Source organism: Mastigoproctus giganteus, chromosome 12, assembly GCF_048544385.1.
Source record: "Mastigoproctus giganteus isolate SK-2022 chromosome 12, ASM4854438v1, whole genome shotgun sequence".
In the NCBI taxonomy this organism is placed as follows: Eukaryota; Metazoa; Arthropoda; class Arachnida; order Uropygi; family Thelyphonidae; genus Mastigoproctus; species Mastigoproctus giganteus.
The window spans coordinates 133,191,489-133,216,549 of NC_143586.1; the positions used below are offsets into that span (position 1 = coordinate 133,191,489).

The window sequence follows — 25,061 nt, forward strand, 5'->3', positions numbered from 1 at the left end:
AAACTCATCAGAGCTTCTGAAGGCGTGGCAGCATATCATACAGTAATGCATCAACAATCATACCGCTCGCTGGATTGTTGGATTCCGCTAATGAAAAGAATGTTTCCTGATTCACATATTTGTCAAAAAATGTTGTGTGGCAGGACTAAGGCTGAGGCAATCATAAATAATATTTTTGAACCACATACGATTGATCTTGTAATGAATGATTTAAAGAACATACCATATATAAGCTTTTCAACAGATGCTAGCAATCATGGTTCATTGAAAATATTCCCAATTTTAATTCATACTTTGACTATCAAAACAGTGGAATTAAATGTAAATTATTAGATATAATTAATCAACCCAATGAGCAATCGCACACAATTGCAAATATGATATGTGATGTTTTAACCAAAAAGAACATTATAACTAAATGTATCTCTTTTTCTGGTGATAACTGTAATACTAACTTTGGTGGTGTCAAAAGAGCTGGAAGAAATAATGTGTATTTTAAACTAAAAGAAAAACTTAATGATAAATTAATTGGAATTGGTTGTCCAGCACACATTTTAAATAGTACTGTGCATTATAGTTTTGATGGGCTACCAGTCAATATAGAAATGCTGGTTAGGGTAATCTACAATCATTTCTCTATTTATACTGTGAGAGTTGAATCACTAAAGGACTTGCAATTTTGTAGAGACAGAGTATAAGCAACCTTTATACTATACTAAAATGTGATGGTTATCTCTCTTTCCAGCCGTAAATCCCATTTTAGAACTTTATGAAGGGTTTAAATCCTATTTTCTGTTGCTGGAAGATTCACCAGCAATATTGCAAACATTTTTTGAAGATGATATGAATGAGGCATACCTTTCATTTGCCCATTCATTCATGTCAGTCTTTCAAGAAAATATAAAACGTATTGAAAGAGACCTGTATTTCAATAATTGAAGTGCGGAAAATCCTTAAGACTTTTTCATTTGCTCAAGGAGAGGAAAACCAATAAATTTCTTCCGTTAAAAGTGTGCTCAATACTAAAAATTGCAACAGAAAAGGGTAAGGAAAATGAAGTCACACAGTTTAGAGTTCAAATCGAGAATTTGTATGGCCATACTTTAAAATATATTGAATCATGGTTAAAACCATTAGATGAGTTTCAAATCTTAGAATGGATCGATTTGGCAGAAATTCCTTCTTGGGATAATGTTCATTCCTGCTTAGAATATCTTTGTGAGAAGGGAGTCACAGTCAATGATGTAAAAACTGTTTGATCAATGGCATAATTTAAAGTTATTCTTGGAAACACAACAAGAAAATAAGAAATGGAATACATTTAACTGCAAATGAGAAATGGGTGATTTTTTTTAAACAATGTAAAACTTCTGAATTAACTTCAGAGTTACTAAAAATTGTACAATTCATCTTTTGTGTATTTGGCCACAATGCAAATGTTGAACGTGTATTTTCATTGATAAATAGTCAGTGGACAGGAAAGAAACCAATTAAAAATTGAAGCTGTTAAAGGAATATTATTTACTATATATAATATGCAAATGACATGTGAAGAATTTTACAACCACATAATTAATGAACCAAAAGTTTTAGCAGAAATTTTATCTTCAATGAATTATTAAATGTTTTTTTTAAAAGAATACGTATTTAATTTTTATGTCAACAAGTATTTTATTTTGCCACTATTTTGTTTTTTATCTTTTGCAATAAAAAAATTTATAGTCCTATTTTTGTATTCTTCCTAAAATTAATTTCTTCCTCTGCTATCCTAGTTTTTATAAAAAATGTATAGTCACCCTATCCATTCTTCAAGGCTGTTCAGTTAATTTCATGGTATAAAATTCATGGAAAAAATAAGAAATTAATGAGCTACTGCATAAGGAATGTGTTTTTTTTTTGTCAAGCTTTAGAATTAAGTTCTGGATTATTAAAAATTATAGTATTTATTCCTTCTATATTCGGTCATTCATTGATGAACATTCAATGACCAAAAGGGAAGAAACCTGTTACAGTTTGAAGTAAATAAAGGCTTATTGTTTACTACACATAATATGAAAAAGAAATGCCAAGAATTTTAAGATCAAATAACTAAACAGCCGAAAATCTTAATTTTTTAAAAGAATTAAGTGTATTTTTAAAAGAATGTCTGTTTTATTTTATCAAAGAAATTTCTATTTTATCAATAAATCATATAATGATCATAATTTTTTTGTTAATAAAGTTTAAAATGTCCTAGTTTTGTTCTCTTTTTAAAAATGGGAATGTCCTAGTTTCTCTAAAAAAAAAAAAAAAATATGGTCACCCTACCCCTCCCTCATTCTATCTTTGCTTCTTCTCACACCCAACAAATTCCAAGGCTGGCATGTATAATCTTTGGGAATTGTTATGCTGAGGTTACGATGGAGAAGCAGCATGACTTTTCCTCTGACCCTTCCTAAACACATTACACAGCCATAGCGGAATTCATCATCCACTATTTCTGGGTGATGCCATGTTTCTGTTAATCATGTCAAGTCAGCCATACTACCAGTGTTGCTTATAGTTGAATTGGTTCATCTTCCTATGTTTGAATTTCACCTTTTTTTTTTTTTTTAACTTTGATCCTAAAAATAACATTTTCTTTCCCCATTTTCTTGTAATATTTTTAAATGATTGGAATACCACATTCTCTTTTGACATGGACCTCATAATGGATTCCAGCCCTAAAAAGTAATTACTATAAAAATAAAACAGTTTCTTTGTCAAATTTTCCACATGTGGCACTGTGTACAGTAAAATGTATTAAAAGAATGAGCAATTTCCTTAAACAGTGGAAATTTTTAGCATTCTTAGCAATATTTTGATATAGTAATATTTGGTATTTCAGCTTTTCTTAAATATTAATTTAAAATATAATTTGTTTATTCTTTTATATTTATAGAGATTATTTACTGGGAGGGAAAACTTCAGGAGCAGGAGGAGCGTTTAGTGGCCCTTCAGGAGGAATTAAGACACTTAGAACATACTCAACATGAACAAGAGGGTGAGCTCTTACAATTTGAGAGGCATTCTCTAAATGAAGAAACAGAACTTGGTCGACAAGAAGAACGTACATTGAGATCAGAACTCACTTTGGCCCGCTCTCAGCTGGCCAATTGTGAGACAGAGCTACTACAATGTCGGCAGCGCATCCGTCTCCTTCTAGAGGAGATATCTGAGGAACGACGCCTGCATACTCTTAGGGAAGAAAAGGAAAAGAAAGAATATGAGGAACAAGAAAGGCATCTGCAGGAACAAGTAGAAAGTATTCAGCAACAGGTGAAAGACAGGCTGAAAGAATCAGAATCTCAGGTAACTTGAACTTATTACATATGTTGACTTCCTTTTATGTATGATTGGTGATGGGTAATTTAGTATTAGCAGTGGGTGCATGTGGCCTATGGCCACATGCACCCACTAGAAGCCTATGGCTTATGCTGCACCAGCCAAAAGAAATAATAATAAATAAAATAAAATAACAAAAAATAAATAAAATAAAATAAGAATAATAAGATAAAAGGAAATAGACAACCTATGCATTTTCCTCCTCTTGTAGATAATTATCCAGCTGACCTTTGAATTTCCCCAGACTGTCAGCCTCTACCACCCATGCAGGTAACTTATTCGAGTAATTTATAACTCCCTGGCTAAAATAAAACTTCCTGCAATCCAGTATAAACATCTCCCCTTGTAACTTGAAATTATGGCCCCTTGTTCTAGAATCATTTATAACCACGAAAATTTCATCCTCATTCATTTTGCTAATGCCTCTCAGAGCCTTAAACACCTCAATCAAGTCTCCTCTAAGGTGCCTAGTTTTCAAGCTCTGCAACCCACATATTCAGTCTTTCTTCATATGGATACCCTTTTGCCGATCTCACCAGGCGATTAATCCCACTTCTTACCCGTCTTTGGACCCTTTCAAGAAGCACAATGTCTTTCTTCAGGTGCGGTCTCCATATTTGAATACAGTATTCCAAGTGTGGACTAAAAATAGCCTTATATAATGGGATTATGATGTCCTTATCTCTACTTGCAATTGTTCAATAAATCATTGATAGGACACCATGGGCTTAATTTGCAACCAGGCTACAATGCTCAGAGAACTTCATATCTGACTGTATTGTACTACCCCAAGTCCCTTTCCTCCACTACCAGCTATAGTTCAACTCCACCAAGTGTATATATAAGTTATTTTGGGGTTACTGTACCCCAGATGTAATACCTTACACTTTGCTGGATTAAAACATAGCTGCCATTTTTCTGACCATTGCTGAAGTCTGTCTAGGTCACCCTGAAGAAGCTCTGCTGGGTGGTGATCATTAACTACTCTAGCAATCTTTACATCACCTGCAAATTTACACATTACGCCCTCTTTCCCTTCATCGATGTCATTTATGAAAATCAAAAGCAACAGTGGTCCTAATACTGATCCTTGGGGAATCCCACTTCTTACGTCAATCCAATCTGAGAAATAACCATTTATCACAACCCTCTGCCTCCTGTCCTGAAGCCATCCAGCTATCCATATAAAGAATTTCCCGTGATTCCAACCTGTTCCAGCTTATAAAGTAACTGCTTGTGTGGGACTGAGTCTCATGCTTTGCTGAAATCCAAATAAACAATGTCAAAATTATTCCCCAAGTCCAGCTCTTGAGTGATCCTGTCAAAATAGCTAACCAGATTAGTTAAACATGATTTTCCCATTACAAAACCATGCTGAGTATCCTTCAGAATTCCATTTTCTATCTAAATGATCCTGAATTCTACCCTTGATCATTGTCTCCATGATTTTCTCTACTACTGAAGTCAGACTAACCAACTGGTAATTTCCCACTTCACTCCTAGAACTGCCCTTACATATTGGAGATAACATTCGCACTTTTCCAATCCAACGGAATTGCTCTAGAGTCCAATATTGCTCTCATAATTAGCCTGAATGATTCAATGCACTCACTTGCCACCTCCCTTAAGATTATAGGGTATATGCCATCAACTCCAGGTGTGTTACTGGCCTGTAGGCTTGAAAGTTATTTTCATTAAATAAACATGCGAAATTTCCACATCATTAATTAGATTTTTTTTTTCATCCTCAATCCCATAATTTCTCATTGACGTAAAGGGTTTTCTTCTGTAAATATCGATGCAAAGCAACTGTTGAGCTCATCTGCAATTTCAGCTGGGATATCTAATGTTATCCCACGTCCATTACATGGGAGGCCGATCTTGTTTGTCTTTCTCTTCTTTGCATTTATATATGTGAAGAATTCCTTATTCCCCTTCTTTGCTCTGTTTGTCAGCGATTTCTTATCTGCCATTTCCAGCCTAACCTTTTCAGTGGCACTATTACAGGCTTCAGTACTTTTTATTGGTCTGTAACTTTTTCATGCCGTCTTTTTCTGCTCAAGTAATCTGGCAACTTCATTATTCATCCAACTTGGAATCTTCCTCATGGAGTATTTTTTTTTAATGGTATATAAGCATTCAGGGCTTCTGTGATTAATGTTTTAAAGGTATACCATAATTCAATTGTATTTGCTCTCTGTGTAATATCTACCCAGTTAATAGAGGCCATGTAGCATCTTAAACTGCCGTAATTTCCTTTTCCTGAAATTATAACCCATTCCTTTGCCTTTAACTACTGCTGCCTCTCTCTCTTCATCGTTCAATTCAGTGATCACTTCCTGCTACTGGTTCCTGTACTGTCAGCCCTATTATGCCATCTGGTTCATGGGTGATGATGAAGTCTAGAGTATTCTTTTCCCTAGTACTTTCTCTGACATGTTGATACAAATAGCAATCATCTAGTTGATTTAAAAATTTTGTCCCCCATGTGGAGTTTCCTTCCTATTTGCTCCAATCAGTTAGAGGCAAATTAAAATCACCCATAATAAGACATTCACACTTACTTGTCCATTCCATTTGCATGTAGAGGTTCTCATCATAATCTTCACAATCACCTAGCCTGTAGATTACTCCCACTCTCATTATACCTTTTGCATACAGATTCTATAGTAGCATGCGAAACTTCTGAATCTGGGAAAGCTTTCATCGTGCTCAGACTGCTTTTGATAAGAAGCGTGACCCTAACACCCCTTAATGATTTTTAGTTATTTATTCTGCAGTTGTTGGCTTTATTAACAAAAAATGTTAAGATGGTCCATTATGTATTGTGCTGTTAAAAAAAAAATATAGCTTGAAAATTCACTTAGTCAGTCCTATAAGAGAAGAATACGTGGCTGTTTTTCCCAAACTAAATCAAACCAAAGGCAGCACAAATGAACAAAAGTTTTATTCTTGACTAGCTTTCACAAATACTGCCTTTGGAAGTAATGCTTCCGTAAGTTGCTTTTGGTGTTGCACTGAAAATCAGCTACTCATGTCTCCTAAAACAAAGTATTTAACTTTGTTTATTGAGTGGATGGAGTGGGGGAAGTACATTATTTGTAAAGCAGTTTTACTAGTTCAGCTGATGGCATGTAATTTTCTTTAGTGAAAACAAGGAAGGTATCATTTTAATTGCACCTAAATACTGTGTAGGGATCACTAAAGTTATATTGTGCTATCATCAGCAAAACTAAGGAACAAGTTTTTCACTAAGGAACAAGGTTTAATATACAGAATGAAAAGTATGAGTGAAAGAACAGAAATTCTGAAATTTGCTGAAGAGTTGAAAATCTATCTGCTATCATAGAGAGATGGTAATTACTTTCTGAATAAGCAATCAGAGAGAAAATTGGCAAGCCCCTTGCAAAGAAACAGAACAGCAAATGCAGTATCAAAAAGCCTTAGAAATGCTGAGAGCAGTTGCTTCAGTTTCCCTGAACTTTCCATGGAATTTGTCCAGAGATGAGTAACACAAGTCATATCACCATTAGATCCACACATAATGAATCCATACTGGCAACTGTTCATGAGACAAAGTTTCGAGATAGTGTAAGAATTGGCTGTCAGTGGCTTTCTCCATTACTTTGGAAAGAATTGAGATAAGTGAAATGTGATGATAACTGGAAGGGAGAGATCACATACCCATTTTAGAAATTGGCTGGATGTGAGCAAATTTCCGTACAGTAGGGAATAAAAGTGTAATGAATATACAGGAGTTAATCCTGAAACCGATTTTAAGAGGAAAGAAATGCCATAAGGATCTGGAGACTTATTATCATCAAGATAAGTATGTTTGAAATACAGAGTACTATGACACCCCAGTGGTTCAGGTCTTTTATCATATATACAGTTACGTAGTAAACTTTATTAACAGGTTAGATAAAATTTGGTTATAACTTGTGCCCCCAAGAAATTTCTGAATAGCAGTTTGAGAAATATTGGTATAAAACATTTTGCTTTTGAGGAATAACCTAAAGTATCATAATGTAATTTATTTTCAAAGAAAGTAAATTACATCTCTTTGCATTGTTGAGTCTATAAATGCCAAACTAAAGAATGCCTTTTGTGTCAATCAAATTACAAAAATCATTGGGAGAGAAAAAAAATTGCAGAGGTTATATGTATTGAATATCAAAACAGGTTAATGCAGTATGCAAACAGGTTTCAGAAAGGACAGAGGAACCACAGATCAGATATTAAGTCGGGAACTGATTATTGAAAAATGCAAAGAATTCAACATTCCAGTAGTCTTGTGTTTTATAGATTATTCATTAGCATTAGCATTAGTAGAGGCATTTGATGCAAGAAAGCAAGCTTATGCAGCATCAGCCAAAAAAAAAAAAAAAAAAAAACCCACTTCCACTTCACCCCTCTGTTCGTTCAAAATACCTGTCCAGCTGAGCCTTAAACTTATTTAGGCTATCAACCTCCACCACAAGGGATGGAAGTCTGTTCCACCAACCAACCACCCGCTGGCTAAAGGCAAATTTCCGCACGTCTATCCTACCTATTCAAAAGCATTTGATTGTATTCAACATGAGAAACTATGGGAAACAATGACTAATGTGGGATTTCCAATCCACATAATTCAACTGATTAAGCTACTATACCAGGAACAGGAAGGAACTGTAAGAACCAACATGGGAAACACTTTTTCAAAATCGCTAAAGGTGTCAGGCAGGGCTGCAATTCTGTCGCCTCACCTTTTTAATCTTTATGCCTAAGATATCATGTGATGTTTCGGAAAATTGGGACACTGGCATTAAAATTGGAGGACTGAAGATAAACAACCTTTGTTATGCAGATGATACTATGCTAATTTGCGATTCCAAGGATCATCTTAAAGAAATTCTGAGGAGAATATGTGAAGCAAGTAAGAAAAAAGAACTGTTCCTGAGTGTCATGATTGGTGATAATCTCGATTCCAGTAAAGTGAAGGTTAATGGACAAGATATGGAAGAAGTTGATAAATTTTATTATTTAGGATCAAGAATAAATAAAAATGGTCACTGCTGAAATGATGTAAAGAGACGTCAGGCAATTACTAAAACGTTGGTCACTGATCTTATGAAATTTAGAAATCTTTATTGCAATAATAATGATAATACAATCCGATACATTGCAGTGTTGCCCTTAATGGCCACCAAGCCCAGGGGTTAACAGTAATAATACAATATAATAATAAATAGAGAACACTGATATACTGAACATAAGGAAATACATATGTGGAAGCACAGCTCAAAACTCAAAGTAAGTACAGTATGGAGAGATCAAAATCTGCCCCTAAAGATGAAACTGAGAATCATTGATTCATTATTTTTTCCAGTTACTGCTTATGGATGTGAAGGATGGAACCTGAAAAGAGTTGACAGGAAAAAATTGAAGGGAAGAGGAGCAGAGGAAAACCTGTAACTGAGTGGAAGGATAGGATCAGTGCATTTCTGGGCATGACGGTTTGCATAGAGCACAAGATCGATGCAGTTGGAAGAATTTGTTGATATCCACAAGAGGCTCCTTAGCTCATTAATGCAGTTAAACTTTACTAAGCTGTTTTATATATATGGTAAATAAACAAATACCCAAAAAATAAAAAAATAAAAATCTTCCAAAAATTATATTTGGAGAATTTTTTTTTTTTTTTTTTTTTTTCCTGAGCCAAATTGAAACATTGATTTCACGAAAACAAAAAAATACAGTATTTTTCAATGTTATTGAAGGTAAAGAAATAAATATTTTACGGATCTGTTCTGTCAATTTCAATGTGAGAACCTACTATAAAAGACAGAATCTGGTGTACAGTGATCCTTGGTCTGGACATTGACAAATTCACAAGGAAGAACGAAATAAAACAAGCTACTGTAAGTAACTCTTGGCATTTTAATAATTTATCGCAGCAATGCAGAGTATCAGAGAATATTCAACCAGATGAAAAGAAAATTGAATTCAAATCTTCACTTTCTGATGCAGTTTTAGAAATGCTCTGGACAGCCAAATCTGAATAGCAATGCCATTTATATAAACAAAACTTTGACTCGGCATCTCTGAATAGGTGTAAAGTCTGCTACAGTATCTTGAAGCAATCATAATCAGTTGATGTCTAAAAGACAATCCAAACAGAAAACCAGAGACAGAAAAATGCCGGTTAAGCTAATGTTTAAAAGCATACTATATTGGTTAGTTGGTGTTTAATGGTACATTTGGTTAGGTAAACTGGTAAACAATCTATGACTGTTTTAATATGTAATGTGCATTTTGTCAGTAAAATTTAATTTCTAGTGCAGTGGAGATTTTGGAAACTTCCTCCTTGTCCCAAAAAAATCATCTGTTTTTTTTGCCTGTTTTGCTCCTGCCTATAAATACCTAATCTCTAGTTTTCCAAACTCAGATGCACACTTCAGTACCTATGACGAGTGGTCAAAAAGTTCTGAAAATGGGATACAGGAGATATAGAATTGTATGTTTATTTATTTTTCAATATATTCACCCCAAATTTCAATTCACTTACTGCATTTGATCTGAAAAAAAAAAAAAACTCCTTTGGGTTGGGCACCAAACCAAGCCTCTACAGCTGTTTTTAGCTTTTCTTCATCTTTAAAATGACTTCTGTGAAGATGAGACTTGATATTTCTGAACAAATTATAGCTACTACTTTGGGTGCCCGATCTGAGCTGTATAGGGGAGGTTAATTGTTCGAATCATAAATTTTGTGAATAGTTATGACTATTCACAAAACCTGGGAAACCTAAGCTTTGTGAACAGGTGCATTGTTGTGGAGAAGCAAAAGCTGATGACACAACTGGATTCATCTTTTTTCTTGAATTACAGCTTTTAACTTTGACGTAATATTTCCCTGTTATTGTGGTTTTAGGTGTAAGGTAATCAATTAACAGCATTCCTTTGTGTCCTAGAAAAGTGAGGCCAGTGCTTCCAGCTGATGATTGGGTTCAAAACTTTCCGGGTTGGAGTTCAGGATCATAAAAAACATAGCTACGTTTCATTACCAGTCACCAAGCAAGATAAAAAATTAGCAAGGTTTAATTTCAGATACCTTTTTGATGATACCACCTGCTGATGTTTGTAAATGGAAAGGTTTCTGGGACCCATCTTTCACAAACTTCGAATATTCCCAAATACTCAAGTATCGTTAAAATGCTTCCATGGGAAATGTTAAGTACTTTTGCAAGTTCAGGCACATCAGGTCTTCTATTTTCTAAAAATTTTTTTTTTTGGTAACAGCAATTTTTTTCAGAATTGATTGCTTCATATGGTTGACTAGACCTTGGATCATCCTGAACTGACTCCTGGGATCTTTTGAACTCTGCTGACACCTTGCAACAGTAGCATAACTGGATAATACTTCTCAAAACACTAGTCATTCTTTCATGGATTTCTTTATTTTTTTCCTCTTTGGTCAACAATTTGATTACTGAATGATGCTTGATTTGTTGTATGCTCATTCTTTTTTTTCACACCATAAAAAAATAAATTTCCGAAACTGCACAAGACATTGACATACACTTTATTTTAATGTTATTTTATAAGATATTAAGCTATCAAAATAACCATTTCAATAATTTATTAATTTATACTATATACACCCTATTCTCAGAACTTTTTGACCACCACCAGCCTCTCCTAAACACTCATTTACATTGCAATATTTTGATATTGTGGAGAAGCAGAGTAGATGGAGTTGTTTCTTTTATGTGTCTGTTGTATATTGTGCATGTATGTAAATAAATATTTAGTAATCTGACTTTTCCAACTGCAGAAAGTTTCTTTAGAAACACTCGGTGAGGAATTTAAAGCTTTAGAAGCGAGAATGGTAGACAAACAAAAGGAATTTGAGAAATTAATTAAGGAACTTAGAGAAGCCAATCTTCAGTCTCTTACATTAGCCCCTTCCGAGGATGGAAAGTTTGTTTATGAAGGTGAGTAAAAAAATACTAATATCCTAATTGAAGTGCACATGAATTCCATATTATATTAATATAGTTTAAAATTTGATATTAATGTAGTTTGAAATTTTAATGCTTTTTTTTTTTTTTTTTTTTTTTATATAAGTTCATCTCCTTTTCCATACTACAGTACATAAAATTAGTATATGGTACATATACAAAGAAACAGTCGTAGCATGTGGCCTTAACCTTGATAGGAAGATAAACACTGATAATATACATTAACTTTAATATATAAGATTGATTAACTTAATGACATTAATTAAAGCTTGCCATTAAACAAAACAAAATAGTATTCTGGATAAAAGATAGGTGGATAAGGTTGGCATACATATCACAGCAAAATGTAAGGTAACCTTTAGGGGATGAGACTCTTATACGACATCGCATTAAGTTTTAACATTATATGGTAAGCTGAATCACACAGATATTCATTTATATTTAACAAGTGTACAGCTCATTTTTGTATATTCTCTGCTACGGATATATGAAACAAAAGCGTCAGTTTAATCCCGACTGTTTAAACACTTATGGAATAATATTTTTTCACAGGTTTTTGACAATCATTCAATAGAGTTCATAGTTTGTAATACCAATAATAAAATTATAGTAAACACACAATATAGAACATCACACAATTGAATATGCAATGAGTTCACAAGTTCATGTATAGTAACTATTGAAATTGCAACTTTTAGGCAAGTATAACCAATTTCCTGTACTTTGATCAGCCTCAAGCACTTGGAGGTTTTGAATCATTGATTATGCATGTATGGGAAGAAATTTAACAGACAGGCTGAGTTAATGCAGTATCTGGAAAATAGGCACCTGTGAGGAGATGTGATTGAGGTATTAAATATTTTGAATGGATTGTGTAAGCTGAATGCTGATGGAATCCTGCCTCTTGCTCAGACTATTAGTATTAGCAGTGGTCACGTGGTGCAAGGAAGCTATGTCTTATGCTGCACCAGCCAAAAAAATAAAATAAAAATAATAAAAAGAAATTAATAGGAGAAAAGGAAATAGACAACTTATGCATTTCCCTCCTCCCGTAGGCAAGGGACAATAGATTTAAATCTATTGTCCCTTGCTATGTTATGTTATGTTATTTGGTTTTTAGGAGCATTGGCAACTAAGGCCATATTGCTCTGGGGATATACGGTGGTTATTCCCTGACCTTTCCGCATCCTCGGTATTTGGTGGTCATGGACTCTAACCCCGGTCTAATCAAGACGTGTGTGCTGGGCACTGCTGCTCCTGCCCACCTGGCTACGGAGGCACCCTCCCGTAGGCAATTATCCAGCTGACCTTTTGAATTTCACCAAACTGTCAGCCTCTACCACCCATGTAGGTAACTTGTTCCAGTAAGTTATAACTCTCTGGCTAAAATAAAACTTCCTGCAATCCAGTCTAAACATCTCTCCCTCCTTAACTTGAAATTATGGCCCTTTGTTCTAGAATCATTTATAACTGTGAAAATTTCATCCTCATTCATTTTGCTCATGCCTCTCAGAGCCTTAAACACCGCAATTGAATCTCCTCTGAGGTGCCTAACTTCTAAGCTCTGCAACCTACATATTCAAAGTCTTTCCTCGTATGGATGCCCTTTTGCCGATCTCACCAGGCTAGTTACCTGTCTTTGGACCCTTTCAAGAAAGCACAATGTCTTTCTTTAGGTACAGTCTCCATTCTTGAACACAGTATTCCAATTATGGTCTAACAATAGCCTTATATAATGGGATTATGATGTCCTTATCTCTACCCGTAATTGTTCGATAAATCATTGATAGGCCACCGTGGGTCTTCCTTGCAATCAGTCTACAATGCTCGGAGAACTTCATATCTGACCGTATCTTAATACCAAAGTCCCTTTCATCCACTACTGGCTTTAGTTCAACTCTGCCAAGTGTATAAGTTATTTTGGGGTTACTGTTCCCTAGGTGCAATACCTTACACTTTGCTGGAATAAAGCATAGCTGCCATTTTTCTGACCATTCCTGAAGTCTATCTAGGTCACTCTGAAGAAGCTCTGCTTGGCGGTGATCATTAACTACTCTAGCAATCTTTACATCATCTGCAAATTTAGACATTACACCCTCTATCTCTGCATTGATGTTATTTATGAAAATCAAAAACAACAGTGGTCCTAATATTGATCCTTGGGGAACCCCACTTTTTACTTCAACCCATTCTGAGGAATAACCATTTATCACAACCGTCCGCCTCCTACCCTGAAGCCATCCAGCTATCCATGCAAAGATTTTCCCTGTGATTCCAACCCATTCCAGCTTATAAAGTAAAGCTCATGTGGGACTGAGTCAAATGCTTTGCTGAAATCCAAATAAACAATGTTGAAATTATTTCCTAAGTCCAGCTCTTGAGTGACCCTGTCAAAATAGCTAACCAGATTAGTTAAACATGATTTTCCCTTTACAAAACCATGCTGAGTATCCTTCAGAATTCCATTTCTATCTAAATGATCCTGAATTCCACCCTTGATCATTGTCTCCATGGTTTTCCCTACTACTGAATTTAGACTAACCGGCTGGTAATTTCCCACTTCACTCTTAGAACCACCCTTATGTATTTGAGATACATTGGCACTTTTTCAATCCAACGGAATCACTCCTGAGTCCAGTATTGCTCTCATAATTAGCCTGAATGGTTCAATGCACTCACTTGCTGCCTCTCTTAAGTGTATAGGGTATATGCCATCAACCCCATGAGTGTTACTGGCCTGTAGGCTTGAAAGTATTTTTCATTAAATAAACATGTGAAATTTCAACATCATTAATTAAATTTTTTTCAACTTCACTCCCATAATTTCTCATTGATGTAAAGGTTTTTTTCTTCTGTAAATATCGATGTAAAGTAACTGTTGAGTTCATCTGCAACTTCAGCTTGGGTATCTAATGCTATCCCACGTCCATTACATAGGGGTACAATCTGGTTTGTCCTTCTGTTCTTTGCATTTATATATGTGAAGAATTCCTTATTCCCCCCCCCCCCCCCCCTTTGCTCCCTTTGCCAGCAATTTCTCATAATCTGCCTTTGCCAGCCTAACCTTTTCTGTGGCACTATTACAGATGAACTTTTAGTTGTTATAGGCTTCAGTACTTTACATTGTTTTGTAACTGTTCTATGCAATATTCGTGATATGAGGGAACTTGCCTTAATCCAGCGGATAGTTGATTGTTGGATCAAACTTCCATCTGGTGTTGTGGAAGTGGGTAGTTTGAATAAATTCAAGGAAGAACCAGACAAACGACTACAGGGGATGGACAGGTGATATGTAAAGTGTTGTTCCCTTCCTTTCATTTTTGCTGATGCTGTATAAGCTTGCTTTCTTGCATCATTTACCACCACTTTACTAATACTAATTTTGCTTCCGTTGCAGTGAGGGAGTGGATTTCAGTGCTGGGATTGTCATTGGCCAGTTCATCTCAAAAGTCCACTTTATCTGTTTGAGTACTCCTGAAGATAATTAATTGTTAATTCAGTATTATATTGACTAATATTAGTTAGCATAATATTAATGCTTTTTTTCTGATGGGATTTTTTTTCTATGAATGATAACTGCTCCTGATTCAAAATATTGTTCAGCGTTGTCGTGATTTTGTTTTCCTTTTTGGGTTTCTGTGTGATATTTTAAATCTATTGTCCCTTGCATTCTGCTATTACCAAAATGGGGTACAACTTGTGAGACAAGGATCTCCAAACAAAAGTTTTTTACTTTTTTTTTTTATATGAATAACTACTGTTTTTATTCTTTTGTTAGATTAATGATTTCCTTTCTTCTACTAAAAGTGTGCAAAAAAAAAAAAACTCTGATGCCATCAGCAATTTTTTTTTTTTTTTTTTTTGCCTCCACACCTTGTCTGATGAATGTGGAAGAGGAATAGTGTGCTGCTTGAAAAATTTGGTTGGTTCAAAGGTTGATAACGAGAGAAGAAAATCTGGAGTTATAGCAACTGATGACAAGGCTACCTGTTCAGAAGACAATAAAAAGTTGCACCTGCTCTTGTTCATTAACATCAAAATACTCAAGTGCTGTCCAAGCATCTGAGTATTTTGGAAATTTCAGCAAAGGATTACATGTTTAATGTTTGTGCCAGGTGGATTCCTCATCTCCTTATGCTTGAACCAGTGTGTGTGTGGGGGGGGGGACTGGAAAGCAGCATTGTCTGCAAAAGATTATTACACAGCTGCCAACTTTACAGATTTATGATGGAGCCTGTTTTTTTTTTTTTTTATCCATCTTCCTGCTCATCATTCTAACAATTATTCTCCATTGTTTTCAGAGAAAGAAATAGCAAAACTAAGACTTGGTTTGTTAAATTTTGAATTTTTAAAACAATACTGAAAATTTTTGCTTTAAATTATTTTTAAACTCATGTTAACAAATTGGCTGTCAGAAGTGCTAGTCTATTTTGCATTAAAAAATAATGTAGTGCAAAGCTAAATTTGATTTAACAATGTCACAGTGCATAAGATACCAAAGAAACACAGTGTACTGATTAGCATTAGTAATGGCATATGATGCAAGAAAGCAAGCTTATACAGCATTGGCAAAAAAAAAAAAAAAATCCTTCCCATTTTGCCTATATAAAATCCAAAATTTTATCCAGCTCTTCCTTGAATTTATTTAAGCTACCAACTTCCACAACGACAGAGGGAAGTTTGTTCAAGCAACCAACCACTTGCTACATAAAGGCAAATTTCCACATATCTATTCTGCAACTGTCTTTTCTCAATTTGAATGCCCCCTCAAGTGCATAATCTGAGCAAGAGGATGAATCCCAGACAAGATTTCCCCTTAACGAACCCATGCTGTATCTGAACTATAACTGCAATCTTGTCTAGCTGCTTCTGCATTTGTCAGTGACTGCATTATTTTCCTTGGAACAGAAGTTAAACTAACAGGTCTGTAATTACTTGTGTCACCCTTTGATCCGCCTTTGTGAATTGGGGATACATTTGCTAATCTCCAGTCCATGGGACCTCCCCTGAATCCAAGAATGCTCTCATAATTATGGCTAAGGGTTTGCTTACTTCCTTTGCTGCCATCCTTAATATTACTGGATAGAACCCATCCATCCCAGGTGCATTTCTTATGTTTAACTTCAACAATTTCTCCTCCACTTTTAGATTAAGAAGATATGTAAGCACATAATTTTTTTTTCATCTATTAAAAAATCAGAAAAAAGAACACACACTGGCTTTTTGTAGTAGATGTAGATGTGAATTTTAAATTAAAAGGGGTGGGAAATGTGATATAATTAGACATTTTCAAACAAATAAGCATAAGAAGTTTTTGCAATGCATAGAAAGAAATTAGAAATAAGATGTAGCATTTTAAAATGAAGATGACAGTGGCATGTGTGCTTAATGTTTATTAATATCATTTATCATAAAACATAATCTTCGTCTGAGAATGCAAGTCCATTGTTCAGAAATTTCCTTGATAGTCAAGTAGCAAAAAAAATATTAGTGTGGAAGAACAAACCAGCAAGTATTGTTTGTGAAATTGGACAGACAGACTGACAGAGGGAAGGCACTGATGGCTTTGAAAACCATGCCATTTTTACCTATTACAAATAGTAGTAATCATACTGCTACAGGTAGTGAAATTTTTTTGCAGGAAATTTTTTTGCAACAACTGGATCTTGCTTGCACAAAAAATACCCTCTAAACTTAAAGCTTCTTGTTCTCATGCCACGTTGATAAAGGAGACTACGGGTTATTGGGCATCTTCTAACCAACCCGAAAGCATGTGCGATGCCTTTGTTATGATGTATTGTTTAAAACAGGATAGCAAGGTAGATTGAGTAATTGGTGATAATATGCTTTCCTTGTTAATCTGATTCATTTGTTTGTTGATGGCATGCCTTTTCTGAAGTATGTGAATATTTGTTGGTCATTTAATGCATATCTGAGTTCAAAATGCACCCAAGCGCTGTGCCTTAATGAAGTACGAGTGGTCATTCTTAAGCGGTTAACCAGTGAATGCTGTAAACTTACTTAAGGGCACATGAAATTAACAACTACTGAGTATTGTCACACTGATTGAATGCTTTGTAGTTATGCTTGGTGTTTGTTTATAGACTTAGCACACAGCTTTATTTGTTCTTTGCTTGTGTTGATGTTAGTTTATGTACATGAATAAACTTTTGGTAAAATTTTAAGATCTGTTCTGATTCGCAGCTCAGCACAAAAGTAAATATTCACTTTTAGCAATGAATTACTAATGAATTACCAAACTTTAAATTTCCAACCTTTATGTATGAATTTTTGGAATTAATTCTGGGGATGTTGTAATATTGATTTTTTTTTTTTTTCAACATCCTGAAAATTGCAGCACATTGAAACTGTTCAACACTGCGAATGTGTTGAACAGTTTCAATCAATATATGCTGCTGAAGTAAAAAAGGTTTTGAAGCATATGTGTACACATCGCCTAACTTGGAATAAATGTTTAACTTGATCAATAGAATAGTAGTAACTTCTGATAAGTCTGTTTAAAGAAAAGTTCAAAGTGGTGAGGAAAGTTATGCAAGCACTTTCCATTTCTAACCTCTTCTTTAAACAATTTAAAAATAACAAGGAATACTATATGCAAATTTTAAAACAGAAATAAGCAATCACTAATGAGGGCAACGAAAAATGTCCATAATCCTAAGGAGGATATAATTTTGAATAATTCATAGTTGATCAACTGATAAGCTTCATGTTGAAACCAAAACGAGAGAAGATTCTGTTATTTTGTTCCGTGAAGAAGTATTTTATTGCTGCTTGTGACTGTGGTTCACACCAAAAAAATGTTTTTTTTCTTAAATGCCAAGGTAGCATAAATTTCAATTGGTAGTGCATTATTTTTCAAATTGAAATTTTTGTAGACAAGGTTCCAGTATCTTTGGAGATAAAGAAATGAATACTTTTGCTCTAATAGTTTTGCCAGTTTCAGTGTGAGGACCTTTCAGGTGCTATCATGAAAGAAGAATAAATTGATGTGCAAGTGGTCCTTGATTAAGGAACTTGTCAAGTGCATAAGAAAACATGAAATAAATTAACATAGTTCATGCTTGGCCTTTTAACATTACCTTGTAGCACTGCTGAGTGAGAGGATATTCATCTTTGGTTAAAACAAACAAAGGCTCACTTATAACTCATTCTGATAAAAATTTGGAAATGCTCTTATTATAAACAATTACTTTGAATCCAACATTTCTGAAGAGTTCATAGTCTGAAACAGTAGTTTCTTGAAGCATTTGTAATCAGTTGGTGCTGTCTAACAGACAAACCAGAAATTCATCATCATCTGTCATCGTTCTGCTATTCCATGGATTGATGTATGAAGCCTCTCCACTATTCCCTGTCTGTGTACTTCTCCCCATCGTTGATTTCACTCCAATTTCCTCCTCTCTTAATGACATTGGTCTTTATCATTCTGTTACCCCATTCTTGGTCTTTTGTCCCTTAATTGTAAATCGAACTTTCTTCTTGGTAAATGCCTCTCATTCATTCTCATCACATATCCAAACCATTTCAAGTGGACCTTTCAATCCTATTCTGGAGTTTTTAAACCTGAATTCTCTCCCTAATCACATCATTGCTGATTTTGTCTCTTGTTGTTTTTCTGGTTATGCTCCTCAGAAATTCATATCTAGGAAAATCCCCAGGTGCACTAATATTTTAAAGCATACTGTTCTGGTAAACAATCCTATGGCTGTATTTGAATAAAAATGTATATTATGTAAGTTTTTACATTAAAGTAAAAATCCTGATTAAAAAAAAGTTTTTGCTTTTTTCTGATAAAAAATTTGAGAATTTTGTGCTTTTCAACGGATTTGTTTAATATCAGTGATATTAATGAAGGTATATCAAGCTTAATGTCAAAGGTTGGCAGGGTTGTTAATAACAGTAATGATGCTAGTAGTATGCTGCTACAACAGGATCTGGAAAAGTTGGGCAGATGTGCCGAGAAATGACAACTGAAGTTTAATATTGACAAATGCAAAGTACTGCATATGGGTAGCAGTAATCCCAGAGAAATGTGCCAACTGGGTGGTGTTACACTCAGGGTAATGGAAAATGAAAGAGACCTGAGGGATAATTGTGCAGTCAGATATGTAGTTTTCTGAGCAGTGCAGACAGGCAGCCAGAATACATCATAGGGTCTTGTCAATGATATACAGGAATTTTGCTAGCAGAGATAAGGAGGTGATTATCCCTCTGTATAAGGCACTGGTCAGGCCACACCTTGAGTACTGCATACAGGTCTGGAAGCCTCATTTTAGGAGGGATGTAGAGTTGCTAGAATGAGTACAAAGATGGGCAACATGATTGGTGAGGGGAACAAAAAAGGGTGCTCTTACGAAGAAAGGCTTAAGTTCTGCAAATTGCAGTGGGTGGAGACTAGGCACCTGCAAGGTGATCTGATTGAGGTGTATAAGGCCTTGAATGGATTGGGCAGGCTCCATGCTGATGGATTCTTTCTCTTGCTCAGATTACAAACCTGAGGGACATAGATTCAAACTGAGGAAAGACAATTGTAGAATAGATGTGCGGAAGTTGATAGCTTAAATAAATTCAAGGCAGAACTAGACAAACATTTGGAATGAATGGATCAGTGAAATAGGAAGGTTTTTTTTTTTGCTTTTGCTGTAGAAGCATCATGTGCCTCTACTAATGCCAAAAGCTGAATATCAGTTTACTTGGGAATAGGCCTCTATTGCTGTCACACATTATCATGAGATGGATGCTATCATCAGATGGAGGGCTGTTTAGGCCATATTGCACTTATCAGTGATAGGTGCAATATGGTACAGTCAGAAATGATCATATAATTTTATCTTTTTAAGAAAGCAAAAAAAACTGAGATTAGCATTATTACCTATGACATGACAAAGCTTCAAAGATTCCTTGAGATTTGGAAGAAAAGTGAAAGAGTTGCAGGGCATTCAACATGAATGTGCTTACGTTGAATTTGGGTTTACCTTTTGTGTTTTTGAAAAGTAAAATTTCGTGATTGTCAGTTGTTTATTCTTACTTCACTGTCAGCAAAATACAATTTAAAGTCCAGTCTGTATTTGAACAGAAATAAATAAAAATATGAAATCTGCTTTTGGAAAGTGCAAAGGTTAGGAGCCATAAATTCTTGTCTTCTATGGCATATACAGTTAACTTGTTGATAAATCCAATAACTGATGCTTGTCACCTTTTTGACAATTTACTCAAGTTTAGTTTTCAGTTGAAGCACTGATTTCTTTTTTAACCAGTGAATATTCTCTTCCATGAGTAATATTTGCTGGACATTTTTGTACTAGATGGTAACAGCATTTTCTCCATACTGCACTGCAGGCAACTATTTAGTGGTGATAACACCTCTTACATCGCACAGAGAAAAATTCTGTATATGATGAGAGGAAGTCCTTGAAACTCTGTGAGGAGAGCAAGTTAACAAAGTAGTTATAGAAGTGAGCCAGGTTTGATTAAATTGAGAAACAAGAACAGTGCTATTTTATGGAACATGCTTCCAATCTTGTTTTTATTTTACTTGCCTATTTTATTTTACCATTGCTAATCTATTGGATAGAGGCTCCTTGAATCTTTGTGCTGATGTTTCTCATATTTCTACTACAGCCAAGCTTGGGTTAAAGTCATATTGGAAACAACAATAACACAACTATAATGTGTCAATTAATCAGTTAAGAAAAATCTCCATATAAATTGTGCCATTTTTCTGTGGTTACCACGTCATTTTAAAATTGTACACCTTGCCTGTGTCAAATTTTTGAGTGAACTAACCAGCAGTACGTATTCTCTGTATAAGTTGATTCCATTTTTTTTTTTTTTTTTTTTTTTACAGACGCCTTTCACATCCTGACAGTACTGTTAATGTATTACACTGAAATCTGCATTAAGAACCAGTGTCTACTTTTGTAATTATCACTGCTCTTTTAAAAGTTTACATTGTGACATTTTATTACATTACACAGTGACCTACATGCATAGGTGGCAACATGACAATCACTCTTATTAATGCTGTATGTGTGTACATGGGGGGAGGTGTTAATTATGTAACATTCCTTGTTACATTATGAGCCATTCTTTGCTGCCTGTTTAGTACTGTACTGCAAATTGGTTTCTCTGTAAAAGTGCTTCATATGAAGCACTTTTACAGAGAAGTGCCTTTACTTTAAGAAATTAATGATCTTGAAAGTTTGCTTTTTAAGAACAAACTCTGGAGCATTTAGTTGCAATTACATACCTGTAGTTGCCTCTGCTAGAGAATATTGTTTTTGTTTTGAATTCCAGTTAGTTGGCATCATTCTTACAAAGATTAATATGGTTTTTTTTTTCACCATATATTATATTTCTACAGTGGACAGAAGGTGAAAAGTTCAGTGTTGAAGATAGAATCAAAGAAATAGAAAATGGGAAGAAATGTGTTGTTGCTCATGAATTTAACTTAATAAATGCAATAGTGCACACCATTTGGAATTCAAAACAGAAAAAAAACAAGGTGGTGTTTGGGGATTTATTAGGCATATTGGCATCTGTGGCCATAGTATGCCAAACATGGAGTTATTTGAAAATAATTTCACGAAAATGAAATACATACATAAACTTAAACCTTCTGATGTTGACGAGGCTCGTTTAAAACTGGCTTAAACAATAAAGGAGTGAAAATATCCTGGTAAATGGTCCACTTTTATTATCATCATTAGCTATATGGCACAAGGAAGTCTGAGGCTTTTGCTGCACCAACCAAAAAAAAAAAAAAAAAAAAAAAAGTTCCTGAGTTTCCCAGGGAGAATGCAAGAGTCAGAAGTAGAAGGGAATCACCAAGAAAGAGAAGAATGATGATATCTAGCTGAGGACCCTGGGTGTGCCAAGCCCATGCTCACAGATGCATTTTACTAGAAAGGACAGGAACAGTACAACTGTTCTGCAGTTAAATTCAGTATGGCCCAAAGTGTGTGTGTGTGTAGGATATGCAGACAAAGACATTGTTAAGGCAGATGAGGTGACTCTTTTGAAATTAACTCCTGATAGAGCATTAAAATTCAAGGGTGAACAGTGCATAGGTGGTAAACTCTAAAGAGATCATATTACAATCCTTGTTTGTGCTAATTTGAATGACACTGAAAAGAAACATTTGTAATAAGAAAATCTAAAAATCTGCAATGTTTCAGAAATTTTAAAAAGTTACTTACCTGTTTGATATAGAGGGTGATTCACTACCAGTGCGATAAACTTGCAGGAGGTGTAGGGGGCACAAAGACGAATCGGAATCACATAGCATTGCAGGGTTCAAAATTCTTTCGTCATGCGGTAGAGCGCATGATGAAAGAATTTTGGTAGAGGATGTTGAACGGGAGGTCGCATGAACAGCGATCCCGCTGAAGTCAGCATTTGCAAACCATTTCTGTTGAAGAAACCAAGTAGCAAAAGTCCTCCGGAGTGGATAATCTGCAGGCTCCAATGATTGGATGCGTTGCAGATGGCATGAACTCATTTGGTTTGTTGACAGTATCCGTCATACAGTGGATTGGGAAATACCCAATCGTTGGCCTATCGCTCGAGTACTCGTACTCGGATTGCCTTCTGCAAGACGTAGGACATTCTCCTCATTGTCTGGCGTCCTCGTCGTTCGCTCTCGATTCATGGTACCTCTCGTGAAACAACCAGTCTCATGTAACCTTCTCATCATACGATTAAAATCGTATGATGAGGAGCACGCCTGTGCGGGAAATGTTCCTGGTACAAGCGCAGAGCGGCACGCCCATTACAGTCCGCAGCTCCATACGCGAGGTGCATGTCGGCCAGTTCAACGTTTGAATACTCGTCCATCCTACTGCCTCGGGAATCGGTTCGCAAATGCTGACTTCCAGTGGGATCGCTGTTCACGCGACTTCCCTCTACCGCATGACGAAGGCATTTTGGACCCTGCAATGCTATGTGATTCTGATTTGTCTTTGTGTCCCCTACACCTCCTGCAAGTTTATCGCACTGGTAGTGAATCACCCCGTATATAGCACAAATAAAAGGAAAAAACTCAGAAATGAAAAGGCTTTGTTTGAATCTGAGCTCCTTCACTGGGATCATGAATTATGGAGAATGATCAAAAAATTCTTTTAGACAATTATACAGCACACAGTGGGCAAAAGCAAAGTATAAAAACATCAAACTCAGCAAACATAGGTGTCTTGCAACCTATGAATCAAGGGGTGGTAAGGAGTTCCAAATCTCATTTTCCAAAAATTGATTTTGCTTAAAATGATTGCTTGTCTTGTCTAAATAAATGTGGAAGCATGCAGAATCACCACCCCACAAAAAGGCAAAGGTGAGAGAGAAAGAGGTTGCACAATAACATTACTGGATGCAGTAGAATAAGCCATTCGTCATGCTTAGTGTAAAAGTGCTTAGGATTGATTACTATATTTAATAACCACTATTATACTACATGAAATTAATAGTATAGTTTATTAAACTTATAGCCCAAAGCACTATAAATTTAAGTTGATGTTTCAGGCATCTTACCGATATCCATCATAAGACCATGCTGCTGGGCATCAGTAAGATGCCTGAAACGTCACCTTAATGTACAGTGTTTTGGGCTATAAGCTTAATAAACTATATTATTAATTTCACATGATATAAGAGTAGTTATTAAATATAGTAATTAACCTTCATGGGAAAACAACCACGCAATGTCCTTCCCTAACTATATTGTACCTAGGACTTGATTCTGTTGAAAGTGATAGTAATGCAGAAGACTTGCTTTTATCAGAATGAATTTGCAAAACAAATCGTGTGGATCTAAATCACTGATTTAGACACAGTGCTACTAATGAAGCAAAGAATCAAATGGGTGAGGAAAAATGGAGATTGAGATGAACACGTGGTACTGAAAGTTCACACTACTACTGAAAAACACTTAAGCCAATTATAGTATTTCACAGATTGAAAATATTGAGTGTGATATATGATTTGGAAAAGACTTCTGATCACAAAAAAACAACCCCTAATAATAATAATCAGATTATTTCTGTTAGATAATACGTTATTATTAAATGTGCAATATACTGTACAAGTAATAATATTTATATATAAATTGTTGTTTTATTGGATATATGTAAATTAGTTTATTCAGTACCAATTAAAGCGAAACATTATTTAGTGTAACTGGAGTCATAACTATGTGTGATGTATTTGCATTTTATATCTTTTAATTAAATATCTACTGATTTCAGCGTAATTTAAAATTTCAACCTTAATTAGAAGTGCCACTCAGTTATAAATCAAGAATATTGCTGTCCCCTCAACAATGGTATAATCAAGTTTGACTATGTCAAAACTTTTTGAGCATTACTTCAAACTCTTCAGATTTCTTTACCTCTAACATTGTAATGTAAACAAGTAAAAGTTTGCTTATTTATATTCACTGTAATATACATTTATGTAATTATGAAGGGGGAGTCAAAAAGATTTAGGTTCACCCAGAAGTATTTGTGATAGAAAGATAATTTTTTTGTATGTGATAACTTAATCTCTACAGAAACCACACAAAATTTGGCTTCGATCTGACAATTCATTCTTTTTCCAATGAAGTGATGAGGTGTCACAGTGGATAATGTGGAATACAAATTAGTGATTAGATTCTTCTTTTTGCAAGGAGGGGGACACCCAAAA

At 35.0% G+C, this 25,061-nt stretch overlaps 1 protein-coding gene across 2 annotated transcripts in view; it reads left to right on the forward strand.

Annotated features, from left to right (window-relative positions):
- RASSF8 (ras association domain-containing protein 8) overlaps nt 1–25,061 on the forward strand; it is a 78,859-nt gene that overhangs the window by 49,854 nt on the left and 3,944 nt on the right. For both annotated transcript variants that reach the window (XM_090386720.1, XM_090386721.1), the window contains exons 3-4: nt 2,921–3,330; nt 11,177–11,336. In XM_090386720.1, coding sequence (XP_090242846.1) covers nt 2,921–3,330; nt 11,177–11,336 — 570 coding nt within the window. The remainder of the gene's footprint in view (nt 1–2,920; nt 3,331–11,176; nt 11,337–25,061) is intronic.